The sequence below is a fragment of the Leptopilina boulardi genome, unplaced genomic scaffold, assembly GCF_019393585.1.
Source record: "Leptopilina boulardi isolate dan_hultmark-lab unplaced genomic scaffold, ZJU_Lbou_2.1 LbouV2_165, whole genome shotgun sequence".
Classification (NCBI taxonomy): domain Eukaryota; kingdom Metazoa; phylum Arthropoda; class Insecta; order Hymenoptera; family Figitidae; genus Leptopilina; species Leptopilina boulardi.
Genome location: NW_026137713.1, coordinates 1,804,536 through 1,829,474, shown reverse-complemented (window position 1 = coordinate 1,829,474; position 24,939 = coordinate 1,804,536). Strand labels below are relative to the sequence as shown.

The window sequence follows — 24,939 nt, the reverse complement described above, 5'->3', positions numbered from 1 at the left end:
AAATATAGTTTAACCTTTAAACTGCTAGGTGCTAAAAATGACGCTTAGTGCTCTTCACGGTCTGTCAGACCGATTTTAAAATTATGACAACTGTCGTATATATTTTTTTTTAAATTGTCGTTATCATTATCACTAACTATAAAATTTAGATTTTAAAATTCAAGTGAGATTATTATGATCATCTACAGCTTAAAAAAATTATAATTCCTATGTTGCTAACAAGCCTAAATTCCGTAAGTTAACTAAACGAGTAGCCATAATATATATATATATATATATTTTTAATGTTGTGCCGAGTAAATTAGCGTATCGAATCATTCCGGATGGACCGTATATCGTTTTTGGAGTGTTGTCGCTCTCAGCCAACGATAGAGAGAAAGAAAGAGAGAGAGAGAGAGAGAGAGAGAGTGAGTGAAACTATAAGAAAGAAGAAAGAATCCTTATACAACCGCGCAGCTTTGAAGCGAGAGTAGAACGAGCGGAAAAGAAACAATAAAAAGAAGCGTGTCTTTAGCGGATGGGCCATGGAGAGATCCCACCTGAACGATAACCGGAGGACACATCGCCACCTCGACGCGACGATCGTAAAACTTGCTCAGGTAAAACGCGGTTCGTTTGAGAACCTGTTGGAAGGACGGACAGGAGCTGGTTATAGGTTAGGTATTATAGTCCCGGACGAGAGTTGCTTTTGCTTGCTGGGTCTATCACGAGGGTGCACACACGTTACCTTACCGTGTACCTTCGGGGTGGTCCATGCGACGACATCGGTTCATTAATCGAGTTGATACCGGACTATATATGCTAACCCTGAGAAAAATATGCGTTTTACGAGCTAAGGATATGAGCTTTGCTCACCCGATGAGCACAAGAGATGACTCCCGAATTTTTAAGTATCCTTTTAATGTACGCGCGGTCCCTCATATTGCACTCATTCTTCCATCTCATTTTGTTTTGTTATAATGTCCATTTGATGACAAATCAGAAAATTTATTCACAAAACAAAACAAGTGATTTGAATATATATTTATAAAATTAAATCAAATTATTTGTTCTGAAGAAAGGATCGACTCAAAATATATTATAAGATATGTTTTGAAGTGAAAATAGTTCAGCCTGATGTGTAATCAGCCCTAATCGATGAGATAAAGTAACAGTAAAGAAAGATTCTCACGTTTAAATTCTCGAGCATAAATACTTACCAATTAAGTTCACAAGCGCCACCTACGTTACTTTATATAAAAACAAAAAAGAACTCGAGATTAGCAATTTAAAGAATAAGGGGGGACATTAGAAACCAGCTGATCAACAAATTATGCCCACGGCAATGCAGCAAAACGATAAATTGCAATCGAGATGGATTGACACGATAAGTTTTTCTGATGAATGGTCGATGATATAACAGGACACCGACTTTCAAATATAAAAGTCCAAAGGAAAGAGCGCTCTGCAGTTTGTACAAATGCACTATCCGCATTACGAGTTTGCACATATGTGCGTTTTATACGAAAGAAGCAAAACTCCGTATTAACGAGGAACGAGAGTGCTAATGAAGGATATCTAGGTTCTTATGGTGTACGTTTCTTTATGGTGTATATATATATATATACATATACATATGTTCAAGCTTAGAGCACCTGTCTTTATAGTATATAGGTATAGAATATCCGTTCACTTAGAGTACTTCAACATTGTCACCAAGATTCCCTTACAGTATTACATATAATGTGTCTAAAGCTTGTAAATTACACCTCTCGGGTCTTATGCAATTAAGAAAATGATGGCGAATTAAAATCTCTAATTATGTTGTTTATCAGGTTGATCAAGCAAAGGATGCCGCAAATTACATCGTTAAAGAGTGAATTGAAAGTCGTGCATCTTCTTTAGTAATTGCTTGTTATATGATCATGTTTCATTTTACCAATTTTCAACTATATTTTTATGTCGCAAAATTCACATGGCGAAGAAAAATCTGCAGATTTTCTATAATACTATAAAACTACAATCATTTTGATACATCAAAAAGTATTAGTAGAATTGAACGACGGATCAGTGAAACGTATATTAAATATTTTGTTTTCTTTCTAAAATTTATAGATACGAAAAGTAATGCAATCATTATATAGTTCTCGCAGTGTTCAAAAGTTCCAAACATGATTCATAAATTTTTTTTTTTAAAGCACACAGATTACTGAATCCCTGTAAGCAATAAACTTTCCTCCTCGCACTTGTATATTCGACCATAATCCTTATAGATAAAATTCCATTTTCCCTTTTAGAAAAAAAAAACACGTAAGCAATCACACATCATTAGCTTTTAACTCTCCTCATTTCTCACTTTCCTGTTCTTTCAATCTTAACGTCGTCGTCGTCCCAGAGAATTCTCGACAGTAAACTGTTTATGACTTTATTGGGTGAAGTTTTCGGTCCAAATGTGTAAGCGAGATGGAACATGAAAGATTACCCTACAACAACCATTTTACAGTTCGTTTTCTTTCTTTCCTTCCTTCTTTCTTTCACACACTTCTTATCCCTTTTACGCAAGTTAAAGTTTTCGACAGTTTTTTCTTCGTTAAAAGTTCGAACGCATCGCTAACTGAAAAGAATTGGCCCGTGCCGTTTCGCTCACTTTGTCTCCCCCATTTTGCGTCTCTCACTTTTAAAAGTCTTTTACTGACATGAATTTCTCTCAAGTTACTCCGTGTTTCTGCCTCTTTTAAAAACCGCAAACAATTCTGTCGACAACAACAAGATCGGCAAAGCAAAGACATTCATCACTTGTCACATTGACGCGAAAAATGATTATTTATGACATTTATTTTTATATTAATTAATATTAATACAAAATAAATAGAAAAAAAATCATTGTAAATATTACAAAAAGTAGGTTGAAAACAATAATTAAATAATGAATTAATTATATAAATTAAAAAAATAGATTCTTATGGGAAAAAAGAGTCATTATTTAAATGATTTCTGTAATTATTTTCTATAGATTCAAAGATAAAAGATTTATAGTCATTTTATGAAGATATGTTAATTGGAAAACAACTGAGAAAATAGTATTAATCAACCAAAAATGAATAAATTAAAGAGATATCAATTTTAAACTACTAATTCGTAGTAGAAACCTACTAAATGATAGTAGAGAACTACTATAAGTAACTGATAGTAGAAAGACTAATAGAGAACTACTATAAAATATTAGAGAACTGCTATTAGAAAGTTACTAAATGATAGTATAAATCTACTAATTAATACTAGAAAGCTACTAATTGATAATAGAAAACTACTAATTGACAGTAGAAAACTACTAATTCATTTACTAAAGTTTATTAGTAGAAATATTAGCCTAACTAAATAAATTAGTAATCGTTTTAACTAATTGGTACTAAAGGACTTCTAAATAATAGTAGAGAACTACTAATTGATAGTAGAAAATAACTATAATTCATAGTAGAAAATTACTGATAGTAGAAAACTACTAAGTCACTTATAAAAGTTTACTAATTAAAATAGTATAGTCCAACCTAATAAATTAGTAGTTTTCTACTAACAATTTGTCAATTTAAACTAAAAATTAGTCAAATAAACGATTGGCAATTCATTGAATTAACGAATTGGCGCTGTTGAATTAGTCAAAAGTGACTGAATTAGATTTAGAGAGATAGTTTGAAGTCATTAATTTTTGAATAAGCTGATTAAAAAAATACAGTCGGAGATTTTTTTTTTATTACGAATAAGAAGTGTTTTTTAGCGCGGGTTGGAGTTCAGCTGAGAATAAGATGAGGCAAAAGAAAAGGCAACGAGATCGCTTCGCGGAGCAGCGACAAGAGTTTACTTTTATTTAAACGTTCCTTCCTTTTATTTAGGACCTGACCCGCCGGTCATTTTGCTTCTTTGCCGCTGACCGGTGTCCTCCGGACTCGGAATTAATAGCCATGCGTACTTCGCTCCACGTTGGCAAATATACCTATATCCTGCGGAGTCTTCGCTTTGAAAAAAAAAAAAAAAAACATGGGAGAATCGATCCGCTTTCTCACGGTTCCCAGGAGAAAAAGAGTGGGAAGTTTAAGATACGAAAAAAAAGACAAGGAAAGGAAATAAAGTATTATAAATATATATATATATATATATATAAAATTTAGAATCACCAAATCGATCCATCGATTCTCTCATATAACGCCCCGCATAGACGTTGACGATTACCTCACAGCATCCAACTTGGATCATAATGATTTCCAAACGAGACTATCTCTTTGAATCTTAATTTATGATCGGCTCGAAATCAGTAAGTCTCTCGCTCTTTTACTCGCGACGACGACGACTTTATTTCAGTCTATAAAAATTCTATTGGAAGATTTGAAAACGATCCTCGGTTTAATTCTCCTTTTTTATCGCAGTAATCAGTCAGAATTAATTGCTTTTATATGAACATTTTTTTTTTGTCATATTTCAGCGTTAATTGGAATATATATTTTTTTAAATATTTAATATATATAGGTTATATACAATTTCACGATCTAAAATATAATAATTAGAATATATCAATATTGTTGCAATTAAAGATGTCAGCTGATATAAAGTATATATGTACATACTTTTGCAAGATAACTAAAAATAAAAAGAGTTTGTGGCGCCAAAGAAAGATGTACAAAACGTACTCACATTTGGCAATGATCCACAGATACATTAGTGCGACTGTCAAGTTTAAAATTCATCCAGCAGCAAAATAAACTCATTGTTTGAGATACTATTCTCAAGGCTGTGTCACACACTATTTTCGCATTATTTCAAGAGCAAATATTGCATATTTTAACTAAGTGGAATTTTCATTTATACTGCCCTACAAAACGGAAAAACGTGTCACTTATACGTATATGTTTTTCCGTTGTAGGGCAGTGTAATTTCAAACCAACAATATAATTATATGCATATATTAAAAACAAAAAATTCTATAAGAATTTTTTAAAGTTTTTAATTTTATCTCATCATATATTTCACCTGTAATTTAATTCCTTCGTTTTTTTAAGCCATATATATATATATATATACAAAAGTTCATAATCATAAATTCTCAAGATACTAACACTTTTATTTTCAAGTATCTTTTTCTCGTTCCTTCTTTTTCTTTCTCTCTATATTTGGAAAAAAAGGAAAATTTTTCATCGATATTTTTTTGCGGCAAACCTTTTACGCGTTTTCCGCTATTCTCGAGTTGCCTTGGCAACGGCAAGTTTCTCTTCTCTCTCTCTCTCTTAATTTGAAATTAATACCAGTAAAGTTTGCAGTGGCAGGAGCTCGAGTCTTTCGACTCCTTGGACTTAAATCAACTGCACAAGGGCTTTTAATTCTGGCTGAGGAGGCAAGTGTCCAACCGATGGAAGGGCGAATAAATTCGAGAGGCGTGCTCGCGCTATATGTTGGAGGAAGAATGACCGTGAAGTGAGAGAACGAAGAAAAAAGGTACAAGAAAATAAAAAAAAGGGAGAAAAAAAAATTGAATAAAAAAAATTGAAATTAAAATAAAAGGAAATGAAAGGAGATAAAAAGAAATAAAAAAGGAAATAAAAGGACATAAAAGCAAATAAAAGATTGAAGAAAAGACTAAAAACCGGGAAGATACCGGTGAGTACAAAACTGCACTCAACACCCTGGTGAGAGCATGGATGGGTGCATATATACGAACGCCAGGGGCACGCCTGACCTCCTAGCAGACATATTAAAATGACACACAGCCCGATTCTCTCTGTCTTTTTCTCTCTCTCTCTCTCTCTTTCTCACAAACCCTACAAACTTCCTAAAACCCATACAAACTATTTCAAGATGACAACTGTAGGCGAGGTATTTGCCACGTCGTAACTGAAATGTTTCTCAGCACTTTCTTACGCGAGAATGTTTGTAAACAACTTCCAAGTCTTAAACATATATTTGTCCCAAAGAACCTCATTAATTTGAAATAATACACCTATAATTATTAGTCTTTAACGTTTTCAAATGATAACGAGAATAATCTAGAGAGGGATGAGAGATGAAAATATTTTAAAGTCCCTTGTGGGACATTTTTCCTTGTCGCGCAAAGATAAAAGATGAAGAATGTATAGAATTTTAAGTCTTTTTCTTCAGCTGCCATGATCTGATTAGATTTTTTTTTTTTCTTAAAAGCTCTATTAGATTATTTTTAGAAAAGAAGAGTGTGTTTCTTTTTAGGAGAAAAAACACAATCTACCGATAATAGACAATTTATAAAAATATGTCCTCAAGTTTTTTTTTAAATTTATTTTTCAAAAGTCTTTTTTATAAATACTTTTTTTACACTATAGACTCCTTGTGGAAAAATTCTTTTTGAACATAAAATATGAAAAAAAATTCTTTACACCCAGAGAAATCTTTTATTTGAGATGAATAAAATTTATTTAAATCAAATAAAACTATATTTGTCTCAGAGCCTAATAACTTTTTATTTGTTTTAAATAAAAAAATTAATTTACCACAAATCAAATTTTATTTAGCGGAAATAAAATTTATTTGTCTCTAAGACAAAATATATATCATTTTTCTGGGTATATGAAACAACAATCAAAAAAATTGTATATTAATACAAAAAAATGGTATATTTGGTTCAAACAAAACTTTTCTGAGTGTAGCTAAAAAAAATATTTTAATAAAATAAAAACATTTATCTTGTAAGGTCAATCCTACTATGCGTATACAAATATATATTTATCAAGAAAAAATGTTAAAATCTAGAAAAACTGTATATTTTATAAATTTTAGAGAATTGTTAAAGTGACGTCAGTGTTTTTTTTTAATTCGTTTTCACATGGTTTCCCCCCACGAGGATTCTTATTCAGGTTTTAGAAATTCAAGACAATTTATTAGTAAAAAGAGAGAATGTTTCGAATTCTTTCGTGAGAGAACCCGACACCGCCGGATCTTTAAACGCTTCTGTTTAACCATTGCGACTTTAAAAGCCACTGAAAACATGATCTTTTACAAATCAAACATAGACAAGGAATGGACATCATTAAAATTATATTCCATCATCAAAATACCATGTTATTAAAATTATCGAATTCTTTTCAAATTGACTCATAAAACATCAAGGTTGCGCTTCATCACCTACACTTAATTGATACATGAAACACAAGCGTCAATTTAAAATATCCCAGTAATAATAATAATAATTTGCATATATTTGCAAAAAAATATTTACGTATACTATATATATATATTAAAAAAAAAAAATTAAACAGAGAAAAAAATCATAGAAACAAAAATATTTGCTGGCGAAAATTCAGGTTTCGATAACATATTAAATGCCCTTGACTTTAAACATATATATAAAAATACAGAAGTATCAAAGGCCTTAAAAAATTCCGATCACCTTTAAAATCAAACGGACAATGACTGTCAAATGATTTATGAATATAAGAAAAAAAGGAACGATTACATAATGTCATAATCTATACGTTTGTACCTGCCAGGAAAAGGAGATTGTGATTGATTATTCTACGATATTGAGGCGTTAATCTGATTTGCTTCGTCAGGATCGTTTCAAAATTTCAAATGGAAAATATATCTCCTGCATCAAATACCATAAATGATTTTTGAAAATTGACAAATCAATCTGTATTTTTTTTTAAATTAATCAAGCTCAGTTTTTATTTTATGTTTAAAAAAACAAAGGAATCTAATTACAAGTAAAACTATAATGATATTAGTATAAGAAAACTACTAATTGATAGTAGAAATCTACTAACTGATAATAGAAAAATACTAACTGATAGTAGAAAACTATACTAACTGATATATAGTAGAAAATTAATTGATATAGTTAAAACCTACTAACTGATAGTATAAACCTACTAACTGATAGTATAAACCTACTAACTGATAGTAGAAAACTACTAATTGATAGTAGAAACCTACTACTGATATTATAAAACTGTAATAACTGCAATGGTTATTAATTTTTTTTAATAAAGCTACTATTTCAATTAGTAAATTTTAATAAATGAATTAGTAGTTTTCTATTATCAGTTAGTAGGTTTATACTATCAGTTAGTAGGTTTATACTATCAATAAGTAGGTTTCTACTATCAATTAGTAGGTTTCTACTATCAGTTAGTAGGTTTATACTATCAATTAGTAGGTTTCTACTATCAATTAGTAGGTTTCTACTATCAGTTAGTAGGTTTCTACTATCAATTAGTAGGTTTCTACTATCAGTTAATAGCTTACTAAATTAATTAATTACCGTTTTTGACTAATTAATAGTAGAATACTACTGAATGATAGTAGAAAACTACTAATTAATTGTTGTAGCTTCTCTTTTAAACAAATTGCAATTCAAGTAATAAAAAATAACAAAACCTTTATTCTAAGAGTATATATAAAATGTATATTACAAAAGTCTTACCCTGTCATACTGATGAGTAGCTGATGCAGACGAGAAGGGTTGAAAGGGTGCGGGCCTAGCAGGACTATGATGGGCAGCATGAGGATTCCCATGAGAATGTGGATGTGGGGCCGCATGGGGGTGGGTCGGGGGCGGCGGTGGCCTCTGATAGAGGTAAGGATAATATTGATACATAACCTCGGAACAGCTCATCACCCCCCCCGGGCCCGGCACCCCAGAGCCGGCCTGCCGACTTGTATATCCGAACGTTGCACCACCCACGAAACCACCGTTTATTTCTTCCACACTCGTTATCTTTGCAAATTATTTTATATCTTTTTTTTCCTACTTTTCTTTCTCTCTTCTTAAAATCACACAATCAGCTCGAATCACTTTTTTTTTAAATTTCTTCTTTATATAAAGCGCAATAATCTCAATGCATTATATCCCGCATAATCAACTCATTCGACAATATCACAACATAAACACTTTCAAACACATGGATTTGTTTACACGCTCAGCGTGTAAAACGTGTCTGGTATCACTATTGTTTCTTTGATATATTTCCTTAATAGTTTTTTTTTCAATTCCTTGACTTAAATTTTGATTGATAATCAATATTATGATCCAGATAACACAAATTCTAATCGATTGTCTCACAAGGTATATGGAGTGAATGTTTTGGCAGAACGTAATCCTACTTTGATGACACGATTCTTTTTTGTTTTTGGCACACCGGAAAACAATATCTTAATCCTGCGATGATGTGTCTCTGGTAGGCAAACACAGACTGAACCCCAAGTTGCTGTCACCCTATCTTCGGTTGGTGAGGGTATATCTCTCTCTTTTTCTAGCGTGAGTCGCGCTCTCACTCTTTCTCTCTCTCCTGTCTTTTTAGCTCGGTCGACTGGTATCCTGATGAAGGTTGGGTTCGGTAGTCGTATTTACCCCGAGGGGCTCACATGGGAACGCCTCCTGGTTGTGCCATTGTCAACCAATCGGCTCGCAGAGACTTCGCATCCAATGAGATGATGCTGCCACTCCTACGCCACCCGAGTCTCTCTTGTATTGATCCCACAATGAACCCGAGAACATCGTCGTTGCTCTATGCTCCCGCACTTTTGGTATTAAGAAGTTTCTTTCTCTCTCTCTTACCAACCCACCTTTCAAACACCCACTCACCAAAACTCATCCGGCCCTCTTATCTGTATGCCAAAACTTCCAAGAGAAAATCTCTCTTTCTCTCTCTCTCTCTCTCTCTTGGAAAAGTGAGTGTTCCCTATCTTCTCGACCGAACATATAATGAGTCTTAATTAACAGTTTCACCATGTTTCGTGGAGCTTCATTTTCACTACTCCCAAACTTGGCTCTTTCCTAAGAAATTTTTCTTCTTCGAGAAAAATCGCTTCAGCTAGAAAATCTTGTGTATAATGAACTATTTTCCGAACTTTTTGGAAGTATAGATGTTAGCTGTAATATAGAAGAAACAGATTTGTTAAGATTGCACGGCGCGGCTGAAAAAAAATAAACCGAAACTCAGGACACTTCAAATTTTCCTGTGTATTTTGGAAATAATATGATTTTAGATTAAGAAAATCGTATTATCAAAATTTTATTCCATTGATAGCTTTTTGAGATATAACACATAGAAAAAAGGTGGTGTTATTTTTGTTGCAGGTAATTTTGTCCAATGCTAAAACCCATATGATTTAACACTCAACTAGGGTAGAATTTGTTGCAGATTATTTGATCACTAAATTCTGGGTTAAAATAACTTTGTCTTTCCTGTGAAGTGCGATTTTGAATTTTTTTTCTAGAACATATATAGTTTGCATCGATTTTAATCATGAATTAAAGATACACACAAAAAACAAATACTGAAACCGTTAACATCTTAAAAGCAAAATGCCTGAAAACTAGCGTAATTTTAATATTAAAACTAGATTAAGTCAATTTTAGGACTTATTAAAATCATATACACTTAAGGCTGAAATTCAGTAAAAATAGTTCTAATGTTAATGGTTTTAGTCAAAATTGAACTGAAAGTAAGTATTATTTTTTAGTGTGTATAGTTGGCATATATTTGTAATTTAACATATCAAATTAAGTGATTTCTCAAAAAGCTCACGATGGAAGATTTTGATTCAACGATTTTTCAGCTTAATCTAAAAGCATAATACTTCCAAAATCCATAGGAAAATCTGAAGAAAATTTTTTAATTATATTCTGATATTTGGTTTTGAAGTTATAGGACAAAATTTTATCGGCCTCTGTTATTGTTAAACATATATTATTAGCATAAAATATCTCAATTATCATCTTTAGAAGTCACAAATATTGGGGCAAATATTGATAAACAATAATGACAATGATTTTCCTTTTATAGTCCCTCGCTCTATATATATAGAAGTTCATTCGCGCGCAACCCCTTGGCGAATCTTTGAAATGAGGGTTGTTTTCCGCAGCATATTTCAGAGATCGTCTCTTCCATTTATCCAAAGCTCTCACCCCATTGGCAATATCACTGACAAATTTAATGCCCAACTATTAGCAGCGGGGTGTATACGATCTATTGTCAAGTGGCCACGTGCACGATGACTACCCTCCTCTTCGCTATATATGTGATCTTTTTTTTTTTATCTGCGTGAGGTCTCACATCAAGTCGAGGTTACGAGTACTAAACATCGCAAGGGGAGTGAAAAAAAGAAGAATTCTAGTCTATGAACGTCACGCTCTACCAAAGGGGATTTATTGGATTTAGCTCTGACACCACTATTTGAGGACCTGCTAGATTACACATGAGATTAAGCACTGGTGACATTAGATGACAATTTGATACGGTCAAGTGTTTCTCATATCATCGTTTCTAACACGATCTTCTCTCTGTTATTATATCTATAATACATAAGTGCGCATCGAATTTTTTAAACAGTTTATTGAAATATTTTTTGCAATTCATTTTTATTATATATATACCTATACACTAAACTTGTTCCCAACTATAATAAGAATGGAAATAAAAAATATTGATGGAAATTTTTATCGCTAGGATAAAAATAATAAAATAGAAGAAAATTGAATAAAGGAAAAATTGTGCGGCTTAAGAAGGAATACAAAGGAATAATATGAAATTAAAGTCTGACAGATTTCTCAAAAGAAGTTTCTAAAACGAAAATTGATTGATTCAAGGGAGTCAAGAGAGAGAGAGAGAGAGAAAGAGGTCCATTTCGCGTTGCGAGAAGAAGCACTTTTTTGACAGACCGGCATCAGTCTCTCACGAAGGAGTCCCACGAACAGCGTAACGGTCGCGAACCGCAAGGAATGTTGAAATAGCAAATTAGGAAATTCTTTAAGATCTTTTCCATCCTATTTTTACTTTTTTTTTACCTTCTTTTGCTCTACAAACCTTTGTATTGTCACTCGTTTTCATCTGTAAACTATACAGAAAGTCAATTTCTGTATTATAATCAAAATTTTCAATTTAACATTAAAAAGGTAAAATGAGTGGACTATCAACAAAAATAGATTTTGGAACCAAAATAAATGCAAAAAGGAAAAATTATCTGATGGATCTAAGGAGGCTGTAGTTTGGAATTTCTAAAAGTTGAAATACTTATTGTAAAGCATGGCTTTATATTTGTAAAACTTTTACAGAACCTAACGTCGTCAATTCGAAGATAAACATATTGTTTCGTAATTTTAATTAATATTCATCTAAAAGGCTTAGAGTATCAGACACAACTTGCCGTGTACAATATTTCTAACTTAGATGTAAAATCGTATGTCCTTTCATATGCTCATAGAAATATACGAACAACACTCATTGCCCAATCAGAATAAAGTAATTTAAAAATAAAAACTGGTTTTTGTTTCCCTCTTGCATTGAAAATTAAAATAATTATTTAATTTCATAAAAGTATTTTACAATTTTAGAACATATTTCCTATATATAAATTGTAAAATATTTTCATCAAACTAAGTAAATATTTTCTTTCATTAACTTTTTACACATAAAATGATACAGTAAAAAATTTTGTTTCCAAAAAAAAAAAATATTAAATAATATATGACTTAAATAAACTCAATACAAAAAATTTTTTCACTTCAAGAAAGATTGATTTCCATTCATTCAAAATAAAAGAAAATGTCTATTATTATAAGAAAAAATAGAAAAATAATTATAAAAATGTTATGAAAAAATAATAATAAAAAAAAGTGTTTTGTAAATGAAGAAAAATTAAGATTAATTTTAAGATTATAGAGAGAAGAGCAATAAAATCATTTCAGACTTATTATTACCACATGCATACTCTACATTCTAATTAAACTCTATTATTTACAACTCCCTTCTTTTTCTACAACAATCAATTTTCTAATCTTTTTTTCTTTTAAAGATTAAATCGACGTATAATCAAAATTTAATAATCTTTCGATTGTATGAAATAATAGTATTAACTATAATCAAAGTATTTACTATATATTTTACATGAAATCATTGACTCATTTACAATTTTTAAAATAAAATTGTTCGTCAAGAGTCAAAATGATAATTTTTAACATTATTTTATCGTTGTTTGAGTCTATTTAAATCGAAAATTAAATAATTTCAAAAAAGTAAAGTTTACTTACTCATAATCGATATGTTATTCTATTCTAAAACCTATGACTATAGATTTTTTTCCTTAGATTCATTATTCGTTGATGTTTCATTATTCTCTTCGTTTACATCAGATTGCGCCATTTTTTGCGAATCTTTAGTTTTCTCTTCCTTTTTTTCATCCTGCTCATCTAAATATTTATCCCATTTTTCTATTCTCGCTTCAATCTCGGCCTCGGTTTCAACAACTCTGAAATAAAAAAAAAATTAAATAATATTAGTCCATGTATTAAATTGATATAAAGAATTAAATTTTGTGACATTTTATATTATAAAATACATTAATTTTTTTTTAATTTAAAAATTCATTCTTTATATTTTATTATCTTTCGCATTCAAGAATGTAGATAAAACAAATTTCTTTAGAAGTTTGTTGCCTATTAGCAAAAAATTTCTACTTTACCGATAGATGGAAATTATTCTAATTTCTGAAATCTTTAATTTGATATTTATATCAGATTTTCTTAAATAAATAAAAAAATAATTAAATATTTATGATAAAATTTTTTTCTTTTACTCTATCAACGAATTAAAAGTTCAATAAGAATTCATTGAATCATGTATTGGTAAGGAAGGAAACTAACTTGTATTTTGTTTTCCCGTCCCAAATTTCTGCAGTTATCTTCCTTTGACCGAACCAACGGCCGTTTAGTAACTGCACGCATCCCTGAGCCTCTTCGGGATCCTTAAATGTGACTTGTGCAACACCCTCAGGATGTCTCTGCAATCACAGAATAATCTTACTATTCAAATATCAAATAAATTTTATTAAATACTTAATTCTTTAAACAATTGCTTCAATTTTTATCACTATTCTATTAAATAGAAATTTTTATTTGTAACCATGTTCAATTATAATACAACATATTTTTATAATTAAATAAATAAATTAATTAATTATATAAAATTAATAATTACTTATAATTATAATAAATAATTATTAAATTTAAGATCATGTGGAAGAAAACCACGTGGCCTACTACAGGAAAAAGTGGTTCGCAACTTTCAAAATTTCTCTTAACAAAATTAATATTTTTTTTTACAGATGTGAATCCACCCCACCATGTTTCCATCCAAACACGAGCGTATATACGCAGGTGAGCCTTTTTTTCGTTTTTTTTTTAAATACAATTTAATTACCAACTTAATATAAATATAATAATTTATGACAACCTATTTTTCAGTTTTTTTAAAAACATTTTTTGCGCGAAATTTCTTATTTTGAAGAGAATAATCCACATGGCCTTAAAACAATTATAATAAATAAAAATAAATATTTTTTTTAATTTCTAAAAACTTCAACTATTTTGAAAACAATGATTTCATATACTGAGAAACATGATTAAGAATGTTGCAAATATATATGTATATTGTTTTAAATGAGGCTTATTAGTCGAATTTGTTTGCAAAAAGGTACCGGCCCACGAAATGCAAATAAATTACTAAAGGGTATGACCTGACACTATAAATCTGCAGCAAGACACTCCTTATTTTGGAGTGCTTCAACCGTGAATTCATTCAATGTCAAAAGAAATTCCATCGTCTTCACGGTTTTGGTTCATGCCAAACTTATACACAGTGACCCAGAAAAATAAACAAATCTTTCAAAGTACCATAAGGAAGCTATCAAATTCCCTATATCAAACATATATCTATCAACAATTTGCAAAAAGCTCTTTTTTCGCAGAATTAAAACAAATAATTTTTTTAATTCGTTGGAAAAAATTGTTATTTAAAATAATTGTGCAGACAAAATATTTCTCTCAAGAACCGTGAGAAACAAATTTAAAAAAAAAAATTTTTAAGTTTATAAAAAAGTTTCTTGAACCAAGAAGACTCATAATGTGGTTTTTGAATGTTAGAAAAGAGTTTTTTTTATAAAACCAAAAGCACTTGCGCTTACCCACAACAAGCTAATAAAATTAAAGTCTCGAATATACTATATATAGAAATGCTAAAAAAAAATTGTGAAAATTTTTAAGATATTTTTTTAGTCCTATACATACTTAAAATAAATAAAATGGACAATTATTTTGCAAATAATTTAAAAAAAAAAGAAATCACTTCTTAAAAATTAGGATTTATGGTATATCTTTGATCGTTATCTGAGAAAAATATTACATCAGCGATATTCTAAAGATGAATAAGAGAAAAAGTCAAATGAAGAATTCGACGACGAGTTCTGAATAATACAATATTCTAATTTAATATGACCGCAAGTTTTAAAACTCATCCCGTTCCACTGATCCACTAGATTTTAAAACCTGTAAAAACTTCCGGGATTCAAATTCCAAAACTCCAATCTAAAAATTATAAATCAAAATAGACTACTGCCTATTAAATTTTTAATGAATCTCCAACATCATATATATATATATAAATGGAACAATCCCTACGGACAGTTATTGGTTTACCAGTAAATCAATACAAGGATATATAAATTTCAATTCTTTTTTGGAATCATTAAAAATTTACTTAGAACCTTTATCAAACATGACACATCGGGCTTGGAAAAAGACAAAAAATTCGAAAAAAAAACCTTTATTTTATAAAAACTGGGGCACGAGTCACTTAAGATGATGACATCGTTACGAAAATAGCAAATAGCGATATGTAAATTTTATGATATGATATTGCAGTTTACAACACATAGGTCTAAAATATATATATGAGTAAATGAACAAATATATACACACCGTCGACAGAAGCTCGCCGAATGTACATTTGTGGCGCCAGTTTTGCAATGCGTGGGCATATAAAGTAATTTAGCCAAGTCGCACTTTGACGATGAAGCGTTTGCGAATTTGTTTGCATAATAATAAGTAAACTTTTGCGCCCTGAGTCAGACAATTTCAATTTCTTCTGAGAAAGAAATTATACTATTTAAACATTAGTGCGCGTGAAGCACATGGTGAGAACTGTCAAAACTTCCAATGACTGTAACTATTATTGTTCACAAGTATCATTAAAAACGATTATAATCAATAATATTTACCATTAATAACAGTTATTATAGTTAATAACACTATTGCCGATCATCGATAACAATTTTTGTTGATAAAAACCACTTGTACCGACAGTCGGTAACAACGAACAACCACTGTATTTATCGTCGGTAAAAACTATTATCAATTGCACCGACCGTCGATAATAACGATAAACTATTATAACAACCGTCGATAATAATTAACATTGAATTGCAATTATTGTCTACCTTATTTCGTTTCTATTATTTTTTCGCATCATTAATATATAAATATTCAAGGCAACCTTATCTAAAGTACGGCTCAAATTATTGAGCAGAGAAGGGAAAAATATTCTAATCGCAATTTTTAATTAAATAATAAATTAGCTATAAAAACAGTCTATAATTGAACAGAAATGGAATTTCCATTTGCTTCTATATCTAATTAATGTTAAAAAAAATGTAAAAAAAAGTATATAAAAAATATCACGATTACTCACGTCATAAACCACAACTTTGGTGACATTCCCACATTTTTGACACTCTGATCTAATATCCTGTTGATATTCCAAAAGAAGTGATACTTCATGGTCAAAATCTTCCGGCTTGAAGAGATTTTTAATAATTACAACGCGTTCACATTTTTGTGGTTGTCCAGGAAGTTGATCTGGTCGCCAATCAAACAATCTGTAAAAAAAAGTATAAATTATATTATTATTATTATTATTATAAATAAATCAATAAAAATAGTGAAAAAATAAATTTAACGCCGCTCTTAAATTATTCAATTCAAACAACTTATTATCTTTACTACACTTTAATTAAAAATTTCACTCATTTCATAAAATTTATGATTAATAAATGATAATAATAATAAGAAAAGTTAAACTCATACACAATAAAGATGCAATTTTATAGTCATACTTTGTAAACCTTTTAGAATAAAAAAAAAATCTAATAAAATAAGATATAAACGAGCAGCTGTTCCTAAAGACGTGGAATAATTATGAAATATTTATTTTCCGCTAAAAGAATAATCAATTATTCTTTTGGCATGAAGAAAAAAAACATTGAAATAACAAATTGATATTTTAGTTAAATGCATTGAGAATTTGATTACGAGTCTTTTTGATGAAACAAGTACATATTATATATTAACATATATATATATATACAGAGATTGCTCTCTGATGTTATAGAGCGATCTTCGACTCGTAACCTATAATCAATAACGATCCCCGACAAATTATCCAGAGCTATTCACGCCTCAAGCTATTTCCAATGGTTTCTCATAGATTCAAGAATCGTTTTATTATTCTTTTTGTAACGGTATCAGTAACTCCTTGCAAGGAATATTTACTTTTCATTTTGCACAAGTATACGTGTCACTTGAATTCTACCTTCTCAATTCTCGAGAACTTTAAAATTAATATAAAATAGTCTATATCTCTTACTTTAAAATATTCAATTTTAACTTTATTTTTTTTATTGTTGAAAAAAATATAAAACTCATTATTTAATTATAAACATTTAGCATTTCTCATAAAAGTTTTAGTGATATTTGACGATTTTTTTTTATTATTAATTTGAAGTATGTTGTCCATTTAGAAAATAAAGTATTCATTAATCCTTTGGGCAAAATGATTCTATTTCGATTCTCTTTCTTCTCTGAAAGGCTCGTTAGCTGCCGAAGGGCCAGAAAATCAAGTTCGATGCCCGGACATGGCGAAAACCAGTCATTTGGGAGGTCAAACTCTTTTATATACCGGAAGTGTATTTACATTTAACATCAAACCAAGGCTTTTCCTTAGGCAAAGTATATACTTATAACTTTATATATTTTACAAGATTAAAATTTTCAAACTAAATAATATAATAATAAATTTCTTTTTATTATCTTTAATCACTTAAATGTTTTACCATTTAATGTTTATAAATTTTAATGAAACTTTAATTTCTTATAAAAAAAAAATAATAATTTCACTAAAAATGTAAATAAACTTGTTTACGTTTTTCGCAGATATTTTTTTTAAAGATATCACTTATTATTATTTACACTTATAAAACTGATAGACCTGCTTTAGAATTAGATCGGACGTTGATTAAGACACGCTTTAATGCGGAAGCGATTAACGTCTATTGCACCCTGTAATTTTGCCTTATAACCATATGTAATTCACTCAAAGAGATTTTTATTGCATAATACGACAAAATTTACATATATTCCCATAATAAATATGGGGATATAATAAATTAAATACAAGATGACACTTGTTGTGTAAATATTTCACTAAAGAAATATAAAATAACACGTCGCAATAAATGAGTAATGTGTCATTTATATATGAACAAGTGACAGGCTTTCAAATATATATGTCACTCTAAAAAGACATCTACATAAAAATACAAGTTTTCCCTAATTACCGATACTTCACTAAATTTCCATTTTATGAAGAACATTGTATTGTTCTTATTTTTTCCTCAACATATTATATATTCATAAGAACCTCGTTCTATTTACGTAATACTAATATTATTTACTACAATTTTTTATTAGTTGAAAATTTAAATATTATAAACATTTCTATAGTTCAACTAGAATTCAAAATTTGCAAGATTTTTATTTGAAAAATTAATAATACTTTTTAATCTAATATTAATAAACTATGAAGTTCGGTGAAGTACGAATGAAGTACGAATGAAGTTCAGTGAAGTTGTCTACTTAAGACGTATGGCTACACCGAGAGCCAATCAGGAGGGTTAAATTTAATCCTTTGGCGTACTAAACAAGTGGGCTAAATTTTGCGTCTGCGCAGAATGTTTGTGTACATCTGCGACCATGGTTGCGATAGCGACAGGTTAGAAAAGTTAGGTTAGAAAAGGCGATCACGTGGTCGCCAAAGCCAGCGAACTTTTCTAACCTGTCACTATCGCAACCATGGTCGCAGATGTACACAAACATTCTGCGCAGACGCAAAATTTAACCCACTTGTTTAGTACGCCGGAGAGGATTAAATTTAACCCTCCTGATTGACTCTCGGTGTAGCCAGCCTCTTAGTACTACGGACAGACGCTAAAATCTCGCTATAAGAGTGTAGGCTCTTAGCTATGAAACTCTAAATATTCGTGACACATGTTTGAAATAATAATATTAATTAGATGAAAAAGGGTTAAAAGGACGTGAGTCTCATGAATGAAATATAATGCGTAAATAACCCCATCAGGGAAATCTCTTAAATTCAGGAAGATGACCGTTCTGTTTCTGCTCGTGCATACGAGAGTATCAAGATCAACGATTCAGTGCAGTGAAAGAAATTGCATTCAGACAGATGTGCGTTCAGAGAATATATAAGATGCTGAGTAATATATGTATATGTGATACAGGCTACTTTTACCAGAACTGCCAACGCCAAGCAGTCTGGTTAAAATATATATACATATAAACGAAAACAAGTTTAAAGACACCCAACATTTTCATCCAATCAATCTCATGAATATTATTATATTAATAATATTAACCGAAATATTCTCTCATTTGATTTTTTTCAATAATACACGCACCTTTATCTGATTCAAATACTACTTTGCTCACGGGCATTTGCAAAAGAAATGAATTGTTCCATTATATGACAATTATTATTCTTCAAGGAGACCACCCAAATTTCAATGAGGATTATTTTCGTTGCCATTGCGCTTTAAAAAAAAAAGATTTATGTCATGATTTGCAAAAGTTAAACAAATTGCAATTTTCTTCTCGGATTAAGAACAATTTAAAATTTTATATTAATTTGATACTTTTGGTGAAAGCAAAATGGGTATTATAATATCAAATATTTTAAAAATTCAGAAATTACATTTCATGCGATTAAAAATTAAATTTGTTTTGGATTGCCAACTATAAAATAGATAAAAAAAAAATCAAATCCCAACTCACTTTTCCTGGAACTTCTTCTGTCGTTCTTTGTCCTTTTTCTTCTTTTTGGGTTTCTTTGAAGGATCGTATTCGCCTTTCAATTGGAATTTCGCCCTTTGGACTGATAAAGTCTTTCCTCTGATTTTCCAGCCATCGAGAATATTCAATGCAAGATTAACAGATTCCACCTGAAAAGAAAAGATAAAAGAATGTTAAACCTTAGAAACGTTCCGTCAAATTTTGAATAAATTCATTATTTTTAATTCTAATAAAGTAAAAAAAAGCACATTTCTAATTTTAAATGCGTATACTAAAATATGTAGTTTGAAAATTGAGAATCTAAAATCGTAATTCTTTCAATACATATAACAGATGGCTGGCTAAAATGTATTTTTATCAATGACAAATCGAAAAGCATTGATGAGGTCATTTTTCCTAAATCACAAACGTCAAAACAAATCAATTAACAATAAATATTGTATTTATATGTCAAATCCTATACTATTAAAAAGCGAAATTTCAACATAAAAATCCAAAAATATGATACAAAAAATTAAAAAATATCTTTAAATTTTTTTTAATATTTTTAAAATGAAAAATTTTAATTTATTCTAAACATTCAATCCCGCTATATGTCTTCACTGAAAACAATTTCAATAAATGAGAAGCATGCTGAGAGATACAGATTACAAAAAGACAAAATAAATAATCCATCAATAGATGACAAATGGAACTGAATTAACAACATCAGTCTAGAACATTACTAAGAATCTTCTAATAAATCACGATAATGATTTATGACTTGTGAGTATCTAATTATGTATATATATGTATATAATAAAAATATAAATTCAAAGTATCATTAATTTAAAACACGAATAATTGAAATTAACATATTAGTTTTCAAAAAAATATAAATCGTTAATATGAAATAAAATATATCCTGTTCCACATTGACAGGTTCATTAAGCAATCAAATATATTTATAATTTTTAAAGATATGAACACGCGTATATGCACACACGTCCTGCGTCTCTTATAATTAAGAATATGGTTGTAAAAATGCAAACTTAACGGCCTGTGATTCCTCACCACATGTGTGTCGCCTTAAATATTAAATACCGAGCCCGAAGGTCCAATCGAAGATAAGGACCTTCAAAATTATATGCCATTCACAAAATAATGACCCTATTTTACACACAAATTGTTTGCAAGAGAAATTAGGTGTTTGTATCGCGGATTTTTTTGACAGAACCAACAAGTTTTGAGCTAGAGTCGAATAATTTTTGTGAAAAATTTACGAGATCCTTCGGGAATACCAAATACTCAAAGTCCTTTTTATAAAAAATATTATTTACTTTATACATATATGAATATTTGTTATATACACAAATTATAACCGGTTATTTATTAAAGAATGCACATAAAATCACTGGAGTTATTGTTAAACTTTATCAAATTACATATTTGAGCAGAAGGCGGAAATTTAATCAAATGCCATATTTCCATCGAAAAATATAATAATTCATTTATCTCTATTGTTAGCTGAGGATAATATTACACACCTCGTGTGGATTGTATATACGAATTTGTTCACTTCAAACAGATTTATTTTCGAAACTCTACTGCTGTTCCCAGGGCGATTAATATATATGTATATATGAAATACTTATAAACGTAACAAATATATTTGAGATTGCAGATATATATTTAAAATCGCCTAGCAAATATATTTACACTTTTTTTTTATAAGAAAGAGTTAAAATCTGCATATTATTTTGCATTCTAAAATCAATAATACCTAAAGGTTTGTAACATCAGTTATTTTACAAATAAAATATCTGACATATAATTCAGAAAAATGTTTGCTTCATAATTCAAATTTTTTTAGAAAAATCTATTTTTTCAAAAAAAATCCACTTCAAAAAGTATAGAATAAAAACCTGTAGAATTTTCCTAACTAATGGAGTACAATGCCTTTCGACATGATTTCACGACAAAAAATACATGCTAAACATATGAATAATAAAACACGAAAGGCTACATTTGTTATTCATAAAGGTTCCTTGTTAATTCTTATTCCTTTTCTGACATTCAAAGCTCTTGCGCGAAAAAAATGCGAAAAACAATGCAGATTCAGATTCGATAAGAAACCTTTAAAGTGGGACACATATTTGCGTTTCGTTAACAATGTGCAAACGTGTTCATAAGCGCACTTTATAAGTTTGCGCGTACTATATAGGAAGTATATATATATATACGCTTTCACAATGCCTAATTGACGTTAGAGCTCAACTGGACATATATTCTGAGAAAAAAGAAAAGGGTGAGAACGCACCATATTTAGACAAATGTTATAAACTCAAAAATTAAAAAATTCATCGCGAATCAACAATGAATGGCGAATGTATAATGACGATGTCTTGTCCGTTGAGGTCAGAAAAATATAAACGAGAATAAATTGCGTATGCCAGTGTGTGGACAGAGAACGAGGAATCACATCTCGTGAGAGGAAAGTTTCGCCAATATTTTATTACTTTTACCAACACAAAATATTTCATGGCTATATATACTCAGTTTTGTATATATATTAAGAAAATTTATATATAAAGTGGTAACTAAATAATTTGATTTTAATTTTTTTTTTCAGAAATGATAACAATAGAAAATGTTCATCAGCACTGAAATTATTTCAACAATAAAATGATCTTGAAATGCAATGAATTATTTTCAGGGAAGTGCAGAATCGATGAAGCGCATTCATTTACAAATAATAAACTAGCATTGTATACTGGTCACGTTCAATTAATTACTAATAACTTTCTGGAACTGCATCACACTAATCATATAAGAGCGAATGTAGCAATTCTTTTGTAATAAACGAAGGTCAGTGACAGAACAACGACCTTCTCTATTTATACTGATCAGTGATCCGGTATGTCAATTATAAAAATAGCTATTTTCCACTTTTAGATTCATTTCATACAATTCCTCATTCCAAAATATTTCAAATTGCTTTGAAATATTTTAAAATCCTTTCATTCTTTTTCTTTAAATTAATTAATTTTCACTTATAAATTTTAATAATTACACAAAATTTGTCAAAGAAACTGCTTCTAATTGATATATATAGAAAATTCATAATTTTTCCAAAGATAATTATATATCCTTTTAATTTTATGAACGACATAAACATGCTTCTTACGAGAAAGACATAAAGTGCCTGACATACAACTTTTTAATTAACCTTTTCTCAATTTGGAAATCTTTCCATTATCATCCGACTATTAATGGTACTTTTATGCATCATAAAACAAAAGATAATAATATTGTAATACCGATAAAATACATATCTTTTTGAAATTGTCTGAGTTGAAAAAAAACGAAGAACAGGTGCCAACAAGAAGAGGGTTTCTTAAAAAAAATCATATTGGAAAAAAAATTAATAACGAATACACTAAATGACTTTAATTTGTCCAAGCAAAAATTTTGAATTTTTTTCCCCCTCCCAATGATTAATGTTCCAACAAAATGCAAATGAAAGAGTAATTTTCCTGTCATCGCTCCTCTCCTGAGGAGCACTGTTTTCACGATATATAAGCTGTTAGTTCGCGCCCCAACTCTTCCCACGCGGGAGGCAAACACATTGAAAGAGAGAATATAATACACTGACACAAAATTGTGCTGAATTATCGTTGAAGAAAAAAAATGCAAACACGATACTTGAATGAACCTACGCATAATCCCTGAGTGGAGTGGCGCTCCTTTCCTGGTTTTTTTGATTTTTGTCAAGACTTTTTAGCCTCTTTTGTTTTGCGCCTCCTCCTTCTATAAGTATGGACATAAACGGTCTTTTTCACCCACGGATTTTATTTTGCAAAACTATACCCATTATCCTTCTTCCCTCTCTATTATTTTAAACAAATCATTTCGAATAAATATTTTAAATGACTTTATTCGATATTATAATTCCTAACATTCCACTTAGAATCAGTAACCGATTATCTGTAATCAACCACAAGAATTACTTATGAATTTTTTATAACCTCGCAATTATGTCATAAAAATCTATAACGATCACTAAAAAGAAAGAATCGCGACGATTTTTAAAGGTGATTAGTGTATATATATTATATACTTCCGGGTTTTATAATTATGCTTCAATACCATTATTTGAAAAAAACGTTTCGAGTCTAATTAATGCTCATACATCTTTTAATATCCTAATAGTCGTTCATATAATAATTATTGCTTTTTGTTTCGAATTCTCAAAAACTTGATATAATCATTTCGCAGAAGGATTCGAGAGGATTGTTATAAATTCCAACTATAATTTTCAATATCATAAAAAATCATGAATTAGTCATGTATATATTAAAAGATAAAAATAAATCATAAAACAAATGAGAGGATGTTAAAAAGACATAATTTTATTCATTCATTCATTTATAGTAAGACTTTAAAGAAGAAATGATTTTTTAAACGATATAGTTTTAATATATGTCAATTGACATTCAGAGAAACGGGCATCAGTTAAATTCGGAAGTAGTTTCTTCAATTGCAGTATTTAGCTGCGTCTAAGGATCTGACATCATTTTTCATCTCTTATAGGATTTGCCCATCATCATTTAAGCAAATTATAAATAATATAACTTGTTTACAGGGCGTGTTAGTTAACCTGCGAGAGATAGAGAACGTCATATATCGAAAATGAGAACATGAAGTCACTCTCAATTCGCGTCATCGATGAAACATTCGACACAAAAGTTGAAAACGAAAAAAAAAGAAACAATTTTTCTGAGAATTTATGCTAATCATAGAGAGAAGAGCATCATGAGGCATAACTTACATTTTATGCACGTGAAAGGCCTAATAAATTCTATCCCACCATCATTATTATTCTTGCAGCTTCACGGGATATATTTTTTATATTTACGTGGAAGAATGAAGGAAGTTTTCGTCAATGCAACATTTTTCAAAATAAAATACAAAATGAAAAACCTGTT

The 24,939-nt window shown here is 29.8% G+C and overlaps 3 protein-coding genes across 7 annotated transcripts in view; 1 reads left to right on the top strand and 2 right to left on the bottom strand.

The window, feature by feature from the left end:
* The window catches only part of LOC127277223 (protein vestigial), an 89,703-nt gene extending 80,060 nt beyond the window's left edge, over nucleotides 1-9,643 (bottom strand). Inside the window, exon 1 of one of the 2 annotated variants that reach the window (XM_051298131.1) lies at nucleotides 8,420-9,643. In XM_051298131.1, coding sequence (XP_051154088.1) covers nucleotides 8,420-8,611 — 192 coding nt within the window. In that variant the 5' untranslated portion in view covers nucleotides 8,612-9,643. The remainder of the gene's footprint in view (nucleotides 1-8,419) is intronic. The other variant, XM_051298132.1, reaches the window with a different exon arrangement.
* LOC127277219 (blood vessel epicardial substance-like) overlaps nucleotides 1-14,127 on the top strand; it is a 212,612-nt gene extending 198,485 nt beyond the window's left edge. For all 4 annotated transcript variants that reach the window (XM_051298126.1, XM_051298127.1, XM_051298124.1 and 1 more), the window contains one exon: nucleotides 14,101-14,127. The gene's annotated coding sequence lies outside the window, so the exon portion shown is untranslated. The remainder of the gene's footprint in view (nucleotides 1-14,100) is intronic.
* The window catches only part of LOC127277218 (HIV Tat-specific factor 1 homolog), a 41,616-nt gene continuing 28,687 nt past the window's right edge, over nucleotides 12,011-24,939 (bottom strand). Inside the window, exons 5-8 of the mRNA XM_051298123.1 lie at nucleotides 19,955-20,121; nucleotides 16,521-16,707; nucleotides 13,640-13,776; nucleotides 12,011-13,245 (exon numbers count right to left, since the gene is read on the bottom strand). Of these exons, the coding sequence (XP_051154080.1) occupies nucleotides 13,065-13,245; nucleotides 13,640-13,776; nucleotides 16,521-16,707; nucleotides 19,955-20,121 (672 nt within the window). The 3' untranslated portion in view covers nucleotides 12,011-13,064. The remainder of the gene's footprint in view (nucleotides 13,246-13,639; nucleotides 13,777-16,520; nucleotides 16,708-19,954; nucleotides 20,122-24,939) is intronic.